General features: G+C 37.1%; 1 protein-coding gene across 1 annotated transcript in view; it reads left to right on the top strand.

The window, feature by feature from the left end:
* Window positions 1-4,792: 4,792 nt before the first annotated feature.
* The window catches only part of LOC149063603 (solute carrier family 2, facilitated glucose transporter member 1-like), a 67,163-nt gene continuing 59,215 nt past the window's right edge, over window positions 4,793-12,740 (top strand). Inside the window, exon 1 of the mRNA XM_089255790.1 lies at window positions 4,793-5,032. Coding sequence (XP_089111916.1) covers window positions 5,009-5,032 — 24 coding nt within the window. The 5' untranslated portion in view covers window positions 4,793-5,008. The remainder of the gene's footprint in view (window positions 5,033-12,740) is intronic.

Here is a 12,740-nt window from a genome sequence, read left to right on the forward strand (position 1 = left end):
AAACTGTTAAGCCGTCCTTGGACCTGCGGCCCACACGGTAGTTCTCAACCTGGGGCCAAATGGTCATCCTGCAATACTGGAATGTTTATTTTGTGCGGCGGGGGGGGGGGGGGAAGAGAGCACGGATGAAAATCGAGTGAAGAGGAGCAATGGCAGGTGGTTATCGGGTGTTACAGAAATCATTAACCCTCTCTTTAAGAGGTTTTAAAAACTTTTTCCTGGTGCATTATAAATGCCCACATTGGGGATGAAAGCGTGTTACGAAACCGAGATATTTCTTATTTTATTTAGCCAGGTGTTAAGTTTAAGTAAGTCCTCTTCAACCCTTTTTTCAAGATTTATTATTTCTGAACCTTCAACATATGGGGTTGTCTCATCTGCGAATGAGATTAATTTACCGTTTAACGTCATTTTACATAAATCATTAATGTAAACAAGAAATAATAATGGCCCAAGGACCGATCCTTGTGGGACCCCTTTCATTACATTTTGGAATGTGCTTATTTCACCATTTGTGCTTGTTTACTTTTATAGTTATATGTTTTAAACCAATTTAGTTCATTACCTCGTATGCCTGCTGAGAATAGTTTTTTTGTTGGAATATCTAAATCTCCACATAATCAAATGCTCGTTTTAAGTCTAAGGAAACTGTAATAAATATTTGTTGTTATTAAATCCATTGTTTAAATGAGTACTTCATTCAATGATAGCCATTTCTGTGTTTTTTTTGAAAGCCAAATTGGTTTAGGTGCAAAAAAGTTTTTGTTCTTTATAAAGCTGATAAGTTGTTTTTTAATACATTTTTTCTATTATTTTTGTAAAAACTGGACGAATTCATATTGGTCTATAATTCATCAAATCATTTATATTCCCTGCTTTATAAATTAAGGGTGTACAAGAGCATATTTTAATTCATCACCTTCTGCAATCATGATTACAGGCAGGACCCTAGATGCTTGCTAGCTTTTGCGTTTTTTGAATAGCTTATGAGTTTTGCTGAGGAGTCAAATTCATGGGGACTTTCATGTGCAATTGTAAGGAACCGTTACAACTATGAAGAACCGTTCTTTCCTGATATCAATTCCATATCGACATAGGACCGCAAAGAGTTAAGTACGCAAATATGTAAGCTGCTAATTCCAGCTTATAGTGTGAGGCTTCCAGAACAAATTTTCTTTCCCAGGACCAACAACTCACCACAAGAAAAGGGAGGTTTATCTTAATCTTGCCCAGGGGCCCACAGATCGACTTCATAAAATTTTGGTTCGCTATAAATTTACTTAAACAGTCAGTTCAATAAGTAGAAAGAATCTCGTCTTTTATTATGGGGTAGGGGACATGATAATGAAATATGGTTCCACCACCGCCAAACGGGTGCTGAAAGGAAGACGGAGTGAGAATTCGGCGCCCTCAGTGCATGCAAGATCTCTCTGCCCCTCCCACTAACCAGTTGCTGTCCTGTGAATTGATCCAATCTTAAATTTAAGAGTGTTCACACGTTATTTTCCATTGAAAATTTCGCTTTAGTTAGCAGCAAAACGAGGCAAGAATCCAACGTAATTTCCGGTTCGAGGGCGTCGTAAAGACTCTGTGGAGTTGCTATAGCAACTCTTAATCCCAATCCTCTTCTTGTTTTTCCACTCCCGATTCTCCTGCCTCTCATCATGGCCAAGTGATGTAACATTGGCACACACTACGGCACAAAAAGAGTGAGGAAATCCAGTAGCCAAGATATCACAGAACCACGAGGCACGGCACTCACTCCCTCTCTAAACATATGGTGATGCTTTTCGACGTTGTCCATCTCAATCAATTCTCCATATGCTCTCACGTTGCCTTCTTGACGATTTCTCCTTGAAATTGGATGATATACTATTGCCAAATCTGTAGATTATGGTGACATGGATATAAATATTCTTGACAGTTGCGTCATCCTCACAATGGATATTGTTAGTATTATTGAATGATTATGTCTTGGTGTGTAGCCAGGAAAAAACATCTTCAAGATCATCTTAATCAAGTAAGGCTTGGCTATTGATAATGGGGCTCATTGCAATATTTAATCATCGTAATCTTGGAAATATTTACAACTGTGTATCGACTGCTTAATAAAGTGAGTGAGTGATTCTACTGAACCAGTTGGATTATGTGTCGTTGAAGATCTGTAGGAGCATGATGATAGTTTCAAACGAGTCATTGGTGTTACGTTTCATCCGGCTCTACTCATGATGTTGTTACTGATCGGGATTTTGGAAAGCCGTGTGTCCGAGTGTTGCCAAGAGTCAGAGACATCTCTACTAATACCACTGTCCGTCGGAGATGTCGTATGATCAGTATCCGAAAAAATGGCAGAAAAGGCGCCTACCGACGCCGATCCTGTTCGGACTCAACATACCCGCTGTGGTACAGATACAATTGAGCGACTTCCAAGAGAGGCTCGTGTCAGATTCTCCCCGCAGCAGCAGCAGCGGTGATACCTCGTTGTTCTCCTTGAAGGTGAGTCTAAAGTACACAAATTTTTAATGTATATCGATTATTGTCAAAATCACTTACACAGGGCTCCCATATTCCAGTCCGGAATTATTAGTGACTCCCAAATATTGATTTTACACAAGTGGTGTCGGAGTCAGGGGTGCTGTGGGTGTTTGAGTACCTACAGTAATTTGTGGCATGAGTCCAAGCACATCCAAAATGGATCCAGAAATCAAAATTTTTTATGTTAAACAAAAGACGAGTATTCACAGGCTCGAAACACTTCCGACGCCCGTTGTCCACTAAATTTATCGTCCCTCGGCTGGTCAAGGACCGTGTTTAGGGCCTTTCACGTTTCTGTTCTGTAAAACCCCGTGCAGTTTATTTGAAGTCGGATCTCTCTCTCCTCACCCGCAGTGCTAGGTAGCTAAACTGCGGAAAAACCGGTTTTGAGGTATGGCTAGCAGAATTCGCATTGTGCTGATTTTTACTGAAGCACGAAACATCAAATGAAGTACAGTGTAGCATCTCCGGTTTGGGACCCGGCTTTAGCTTCACTGTACTTCATTTGATGTTTCGTGCTTCAGTAAAAATCAGCACAATGCGAATTCTGGTGTTTTATTCTTCAATACAAATCGGCACAAGGCAAATTCCATTAGTGATGTTTCACTAATGGAACTTAGTGAAACATCACTAAACAATGCACTTCATTGCAAATCTACTCGATGAAAATACTGATGCTTCATGATTCAATACAATTCAGAACGATGTACATATTGATGTTTTAGGCTTCAATACAATCGGTGCGATACAAATATACTGATATTTTATGCTTAAAAAAATTGGCACGGTGCAGAGATAAGGATGTTTCACACTTCAATAAATATCAAAACATTGCGAATTCCATTATTTATGTTTAAGCACAACGCAAATTCCATTCCTGTTTCAGCAAAATGTAAATTCCTTCACCGATGTTTCATACTTCAATACCAATCGACACGACACCATACAAATACTGATGCCTCACGCCTCAATACGATTCGAATCGATGCGGATGCCGATATTTCATGCTTCAATACAATCGACATGATGCAAATACAGTGAAACCCCTCGATAGCGGATACCATGAGACCGATATTTTTGTTCGCTTGCAAGCAGTGCCCATTTCCATATAAAACGAAATATATTAAGGTCCCGTTTTCCCAGTTTACAAAAGTGTCCGTTAACGGAGGTGACCGCTAACGGAGAATTTTCGTTATGAGGTTACACTGTACCGATGTTTCATACTTCAATGCCATCCGCGAACATTTGCCACGCAGTGCATTTTCAGCCATGGATCTAATTTAAGCCACTAATTTACCCCCTTAATCAGTTTTCCGCCTTATTAGAATTACGCCTTAGTTTCAACAAAGCTGAAAACTGAGGAAGGGGGTAGATTAGTGGCTTACTAACGCATGGGGATCACCCGGGCACGGCCAATGAGCCTCCATTGCATTGTCGTCCTCGTGGTAATGAGATGAGGAATACAATGATTTTCTGAGACAAATTATGCCAATTGATAAGCAGGTACCACGTACCAGGTAGAGGCTTAACAACATCACATTTCCCATGATGATATTTGCCCACCCCTGGGGGAAAAATAACCTCTCCATACTTTTTAAACGGGGACTAAGGGGCATTTGTCATAGTGGTTTTGATTATAGGGTGCCCATTCAATAACTCTTCTTGAGACATATTTGATGTGTCATTAAGATTTAGGGAACAAAAATGGGATCAAATGTTGAGGGTGTTTCCGACGCCCCGGCATGAGCACCATGACCACCACCCCTTGTGGGGAGAGGACATATCATCACCCTATATTACCACAGGAATTCAATCGGCGATCATTGACAGAAGCGATCACTCAAGATTATTTCTCATTATGCCAATGACGCATTAACCACCATAAAAATATCACAACGGTACCATCTAGTTGACGGTAATTCGAATATGACATCATAGACTGACGGAATGGCCGGCCATAAAGAAAGTCCTCATAGATTGGACGATGTATGTATGATCCTAAACATATGGCCATCGGGAATCATCCGGTGTATTATATTCCATCTAGAGACACTCCTCGGAATGCCAAACACGTCATTATAGGTAATTTTTTTAAGATGGCTGCAAAATGTCTTGCGCAAGATGTTTGCTTCTTCTTTGGTGGAGAACATACGCCGCCAATGTTAAAAAAGCGTTCAATCCGAGCATTTTTTTTTTTTGTGACATTAGAGAGGGAAAGAGAAGGAGAATGAGATCAAATTTCTGACCTTGGTCATTTAGATGATTAAGTCGCCGATAAATGATTGGTAGCCCTCTGAAAGCGCCAAGAAAAAGAGACAAGTCGGCTTCTTCTTTGCTTCCAGTTAAGGCCTATCGGATTAGTCCCGAAGAATTATCATTATAATTATTCTTCCTTTCGAAGTTTCCACTTACCGTTTTAATAAAGATTCCTCTGTAATTAATTTTGGTGGTTTTCAAAGAAATCGGACTGAAGATGACCAAGAGAGGAGCAAAGAAGGTAGGGCGCAAAATATGCTTATCGTCTCTTTTTTTATTTGCATACAAAACTATTTCTCAACCATTATTTTTGATTTACGGAACCCTTGAAATGTTATGTCTATGTTCTCTAAGAATTCCTTGAGATAATATCCATGTTTAAGAGATTCACGAGAAGATATTCATGTTTCAATGAACCCTTGAAATAATACTTACTGTATGTTCTAAGAATTCAAGAAAAAAACATCCCAGTTTCAGGGAACTCTTGAAGAAATTTATATGATTTGGAAACCCTTGAGTACTGTGCTCTAGGAATTCCCGAAATAATATATATTTATGTTCTAGGAATTCCTGAAATAATATATATTTATGTTCTAGGAATTCCCGAAATAACATCGATGTTTAAGAGATTCACGAGTTAACATGCAGCATGTCTTCTAAGGAACCCTTAAAAAAAGCCTTTGCTTTAAGGAACCCTTGAAAATGACCTTTGTTCTAGGAATTCCGGAAAAAATATCTTTGTTTCAATTCTTGAAATTATTTCTATGATTTGGAGACTCTGAATTTCGTTTTCTAAGAATTCCTGAAATAATATGCATTTATGTTCTGGGAATTCTTCAAATAATGCCCATGCTTCAAAGAACACTTGAAATAATATGTTATTAGAATTCTCGGAAAAATGACCCAGTTCCCAGGGAGCTCTCGATGAAATTTCTTTGATTTTGGAATCCCACTGTTAGTATTAGTGTTCTAGGAATTCCTGAAATGAAACATATTTTTAACAACAACCACACTTTATTAGCGAGAAATACTGAATACAAATAAGAGTAGGAAAAAAAAATTACAAAAACAAAGAAGCCAAATGGCCTTTACTGGCAATCACACGTTACAATTTGGTACGAATTACGTTAGCAAATAAATAAAAAGCAAAAAAGAAGATGTATTACATACAACATGTAGTATGCAGAAAAAAAAAGAAAAGAAACTGAACACAGTATGAATTAATAAGTTATGGTGGCCGCAGACATGTGATGAAAGTATTCAGTTTGCTGAAAAAATGTGGAAACTTTTCATTTTTAACATTAAGTACGTCCATATGTGATGAAAAGGAAGAAAACAGGAAGCTATAGGCAGTGCCACAACTAGATGTTTGGTCACCCGGGGCAAGTGCACATTTTGGCGCCCCTTTGCAATGTTGAAGGAGAGGTTTGAGAATAAAATTTGCAAATTTGCGCCCCCTCTGGTCCAACGCCCGGGACACGAGACCCGCCTGCTCTCCCCCTAGTTGCGGCCCTGGCTATAGGAGGGAAATTTAACCTAAAAATACCATTCAATATTATTTATTCAAAACAGTTAGCATTTCAGTTCTTTTTTTAAGGCTAGTATCGAGGTGTTATTATGTTGTGATTTTCTTTTTTTTTTGGAATCCTTCTGTTAGTATCCGTATGGGAAAATTCTCCAAATATTATCCATGCTTGAGAGAGAGATTCACGAGATAATATACAGTATGTCTTCTAAAAGGAACCCTTGAAAAATAACTCTTTTCTTGGAACCCTTGAAACATAGGCGGAGATAGACTCGAAAATCTGGGGGGGGGGGGTACGATGATTGCTGTGGGGCGGCATGATGACGATGATTATGTCAATTCATATGTACGCAAATACATTATATAAGTCGGCTTTACCTTTGACCCTGGGGGGGGGGGCCTTGCATCCCATGCTCTCCTCCGTATCTCCGCCCATGCCTTGAAAAATATTTTACTTTTTAAGGAACCCTTGAAAAATATATTCGCTGTAACCTCCTCGATTACAAGCAATTAGCAAGAAACTTGGATGCTCTTTATTTGACTAATCGGCAATAAAAATGGTAACCTTGTCCTAACCTAACCGCACGTTAGAAGAAAGGAAAAGAAGGGGGTAAAAGGTAGAAGAGAAAAAGGAAGGGAAAACAAAAACAAATGAAAGAGTGAAACAGTATAGTAGATACGAAGATAAGAATGTGGGTACAAAGATTTCTCTTTTCACCCTCACCCAACCTGCTCTCTTTCACTCTTACAAAAAAGATACATCGTGTGTGAAAAAAACCCCACTAGAGCAGGGTATACAAAATACCGGAAGGAAAAATCTCATACGGTTGCAACAACTCTTCGTGAGGATGAGGAGAGGGAGGAAAGAAAACAGGTTGAATGTGTTTGAATTTATTCCACTGGTGTTTGGACGCAATATTACGTCCTTGATCGTGAAGTGGTTAAGGAGCCCTTTAAAACTATCTTTGTTTTAACAATTCTAGAAAAAATATCTTTGTTTCAAGTAATTCTTGAGATTATTTCTATATGATTTGGAAACCCTTGAGTACCGTGCTCTAGGGAAATTCCTGAAATAATATCCATGTTCAAGAGATTCACGAGATAATATCCATGTTTCAAAGAACATTTGAAATAATATCTGTTACTTTATAAGAACTCTAGGAAGAATATCCGAGTTCAGGGGTACTCTTGAAATTTCTATGATTTTGGAATCTCTCTGTTAGTACCCGTGATCTAGGAATTTCTGAAATAAAATTTATGTTCTAGGAATTTCTGAAATAAAATTTATGTTCTAGGAATTTCTGAAATTCTCGAAATTTCTGAAATAAAGTTTATGTTCAAGGAATTTCTGAAATAAAATTTATGTTCTAGGAATTTCTGAAATAAAATTTATGTTCTAGGAATTTCTGAAATAAAATTTATGTTCTAGGAATTCTTTAAACAATATCTATGTTCAAGAGATTCACACGATAATATACATTATCTTCTAAAAGGAACCCTTGAAAAATATCTTTACTTTGAGGAATTTATATAAATTATCATTGTTCTAAGAATTCCAGAAAAAAAGTTTCTTTGAAGTAACCCTTGAGATTATTTGTATAATTTGGAAACCCTTGATTTCTGTGTTGTAAGGATTCCTTAAATAACACTTACATGCACGCGCGCGCACACAAGAAGGGATAAAAAAGGTAAAAAATCAGATGATTTATAAGAAAAATATTATCTCATTTTTTAGGAAAACTTGTGAATTATAAAAAAATATCTCAAAGTATCGATAATAATTATTGTCACAAAGGACAAAAAGGAAGAACTAATGTTTTCTAACTCAGGATGTTAAATTCGGCTTCTGGGAATTTTCGAGATAATGTCCATGCTCATGGAGTTCTTGAGATAATATCCATATTCTAGGAAACCGTTGAACAAATATCTATGTTCTAAGAGTTTTCCAGAGATATAATATTTATTTTTTCCAATGTCTGAAATAATATCCATGTTCTAGGAATTCCTGATATAATATCCATTTTACGACCGCTTTTGGTCAAAGTCAACCTTCACTTCATGACATTTTAAATGACCATAGCGATGCATCTCGCATTTTTAAATTCATCAAAGCCATTGGTTTTTATAACAAATTATAGATTTTTACAATTCATGTCATTGTTTTATGCTTTACGTTGCTTTTTATCATGCATAATTTTAGTATTTTGACATGACAAAAGGATAATTTTTCTTATTTTTATATAATCATTTGTTTTGGCGCAGTTTGACCAAATTGGTCCTTGCGCCAGAAAATTTAAAATCCAATCGATATAATATCCGTGCCTTAGGAATTTCCGAAACAAAATTCATCTTCCAGGAATATTCCCGAAACAATATTTATCTCTTAGAAATTCCCGAAACCATATCCACGTTCTAAAAGTTATTGAGGATCATTGCCGTGAAGTTCATGAGTTAATATCCATGGTTCTAGGAATTCCTGAGATAATATCTGCATTTTATAAGAATTCTTGAAACAATGGGGATCTTCCAAGAATTCCCGAAATAATATCCATGTTCTACAAGTTCCTATGATAATAATAATTTCCTTGCAGTTCCTGAGATAATATCCATGTTCATGAAAAAAATTCCAGGGATACAACATTTATTATTTAGTGATTCTTGAGATAATATCCATGTTCTTGGAATTCCCGAAACAGCATTTATGCTCTACAAGTTCCTGAGATAATATTCATTTCCTTGAGTTGCTGAGATGAATTTTCTCGCAGTTAGTTCATGGGCACTGTACACATTACTAGCCTTACGCAGAAATACACTTCACGTCAGGTTCACAACACGTACACGCACATTTCAGAATGTGCAAATTCGTTAGAATTTCCGCAGAGGAATATGGACGAGGTGCATGTGTGGTTTAGTAGTAGTTAGTTCATGGGATAATTCCCACGAGTGTTCATGGAATTCTTCAGATAACATCCTCATCAGCTATCGTTTATAGTTTAAGTAAGGACTATACACAGTTTATATATAGCCTCTTCTAATACAATGAACTCAAAAGGTTCGACATCCCCGCTTTAATTCACCATTTCTTGCAGTTAGAATATTAGAAAAATTGCATTAGGATAGTTGTTGAGCTTTTGCGGTGCCAAATCGAAGGAGACTTCCCGGCATGTTGAGGCCATACAGGGTTGAGAATCGGTACTAAAAACAAATACTTGAAGGAATATTTGGAAGAATATCTTAAAAATAAACGCGCAAGTAATCTTATCAGCAGTAAATCGACCGAATTTCTCTGGCATTTAAGCAAAAGAAAAGAAACAACAGAAAACACACGATAGTGAAAGAAATTGCGGACGCAAGAAAGATATACGCAATGGCGTAATTGTAATGTAAACCATTTATATTTCAATCACTCGGGTCAATTTAGGGTCAAGCTTTTTTTCTCACTACCGCGTTATCGCCAATTTTATCACCAGCATTAACATCATATATGAGAAAACATCCTCTTATCCCAGAAAGAAAAGGACCATTTTTCTTCTCGATCTTCTCTTGCATCTTTGAAGTCTTTTTACTCTTTGATAAGGTTCTGTTTGTCCGAACGTGTCAAAGACTTCATTAATAAGAATGTTTACTATGTGTGTGCATAATATCAGATACCGTCGTCACGAGGAACGGGTTGAAAAACAGTGAGTTTGGCGTCATAGGTCATATACTGCCTAATGAAAGCTCCCGTTCAGTATAATTGATCATTTTTCTCGCACCACGGTCATTTTCTGCACACGAGGGCTAATTTTAGGCCGGGACTAACTCCTCTTCCATAGAATACATTTCGCCCCCACGTTTTTGTTGTACCCCTGTGTCAGGAAATTTTTCTGACAAAGACGAACCGGGTATCGAACTCGCGACACCTCTAAACATCCTTTGGTACTTTAGGCGAGCATCTTATTGACCTCTGGGCTATCTCTCGCGCCCCCTTCAGTATAATCTTGATACTTAACTTACTTAGGCTGGGCATATGACCCATATTTCTCGGAATATTTACTTAATTTTTTCATAAAAAATTCAAGATAAATTACGTTCTTGTTTTTCTAAACAGAACCGTTCCGATTTTTTCATAAAAATGCCCCGTGTTTTCCTGTGTTTTCAACGAAACTTAGTTAATTTTTATTCTTTCTGAGATCAATAATTTTTCTCCCAAATCATTAATTATATTATGGTAATCTATATATATAAAATTGATTGTCTGTGTTCTCTATACAAATCTACAATTTTAGATCGATCGTCGCCAAATTTTGAATACGTACCAAATGGGACCCGACTTGAGCGATAGGCTACTTTAAAATTTCGTCAAAGCAGGGCGAATGCCCCAAATGGGCAAAAAACTGTCGGGCAACAATCGTTTTTGGGCCTCAACAATCACTTTTGGAACGTTTACTTTGGTTACCGTGGTTCCCTAGCAATGCGTTTCAGACGTGTATAAGCCTTTACAATGGTTTGTCACTTCTCTAATCCTGTTAGCATATGTATATGTATAATAGTTTATGCCTTTATAACGGTTTGTCACTTTTTCAGTCCTCTCAGTAATGAGGCTTTTTGAATAGACGCCATAATCATCATCAGCATCACTTTCATGGTCAGGCAAAGGATGTTCCCCATAGAAATCAATGTTAAAATTGCCGATTTTACGGCAGAAATGCGGAAATTTAGTGGGTTTTTTTTCCACATCAATAATTTATAAATTGTATTGAGTTCTCGATTTTTGAAATATCGAGTTCGCTTAGAGATACGAAGCCCAGGAGATTGAATATGAAGTAATTTTCCGGACCTACTTTTGAAATGGATATTCATGCAATAACAAAATAACATTGATATTTTCAGCCGTGTATTTATATCTTCTCCAGCATGAAAATTAATATCTCCGTAATGTCTTTTAATGTTCAACTGCATAAATTCATATAGTTTAGGATGTTTTAAAGTAATTATGTGCCGATAAAGTACATCGAAGGAATTCCACAGTTTTAATTAAGCATTTTTGGAAGCAGAAACAGGCAGAGAGGGATAACTTCAGTTCAAGGGGTGCAAGGAGAAACAGAAATACTTAGCGCCCCTTAAAAAAAGAAAACTATTCATTTCTATATTTCCTTAAATCTAGATTTGTTTCTTTCATAAGTCCCGCAGGAAGTCGCCATATTGGTTAACTTGGACACGGTTTGCATGTCCCTCAAGAAAGAGAGGGAGATCACGTGATCCAAAAAGCCTCATTGAAGAAAATCCGGGCATCACCGAGTATTTTATAGCTAGCTGTAAATATAAATATCCATTTTACGTATTAGTCACATATTTAAAATTTCTTTTCTTCCGTACAATACATTTCACCCCCACGATTTTCAGTAGCGGTTCATTTCCTGCCATTGGTGATTTCCCGTATTTGAGATCCCAATTCCCGTATTTTTTCCGAGAGTATATGGTCTGCTTATGTTACTGAACGATAACCAATCACCCAATAAGGGTGCATTGCGATCAGTAGTAGTTGCCCTATTTTGCAATTTTCACTAAAAATGAAACCGGAAAATGAATGCCGGAAAATTCAAGTATTTAGCATTTTCAATTGAAAGTACGGAAGCCAGATTGCAGCATCAGTATAACTTGGACAACATAAATGCGCGTTAGGGCCACGTATACGCACACAGTACATACATTTCCTACTTAACCAATTCATTAGAAAATCCCCCGAGGAATGTTTACGAGGTGCATGTTCGGCCAAGTAGAAGTAGTTGCCTTATTATCGAGGTGATCGTATTTTCTCGAGTTTTCTTCTGTTTTGGCCGTCGTGTAAGTATTTTCAACAAAACTTACTTGAATTTGTAATCTTTACGGAGAAATAGTGATTGAGAAATAAATTACATTTCGATAATTATGATTATGAATAATTTTCTCACATATTCCCATGTTCACCGTGTTTGTTTTTTGTTTTTTTTGAAATACAGTATATTTCAATTCACTGTGATTTGCGACTGATTTTCACCTCTTTTTTTCCACCGCACATCGATAATATTTTAGCAATTTTAGCGATTATTAGCAAATTTTCCCATGTTTGGCGGTTTTTGTAGCGAATATTGGCGCTGTCTCTAATAAAAGAATCCGACTCGCCGTCTTTTTTTCCCACAAAATATGGCCAGCATACCCAATTACTGAACATTAAAAAAAAAAACACTGATGAAATACAGTATATGGATTTGAAATGTACACAGTAGAGCCTCTCGATAACGGACATCCATAGGACCAAAAATTTTGTCCGCTAATGGGGAGCTACGACTTACAGTGGAATCTCGTTTATATGACTTTCACATTTGAACGACATTTGGTTTCGTTCTCAGTTGGTTCCTATAAATTTTAATGTTAAAATGTATATGTGTGTTTACTGTGTGTG

The sequence above is a fragment of the Pholcus phalangioides genome, unplaced genomic scaffold (assembly GCF_987345545.1).
Source record: "Pholcus phalangioides strain wild (caught in Gottingen) unplaced genomic scaffold, Ppha-v1.0 ptg000172l_1, whole genome shotgun sequence".
Taxonomy (NCBI): Eukaryota; Metazoa; Arthropoda; class Arachnida; order Araneae; family Pholcidae; genus Pholcus; species Pholcus phalangioides.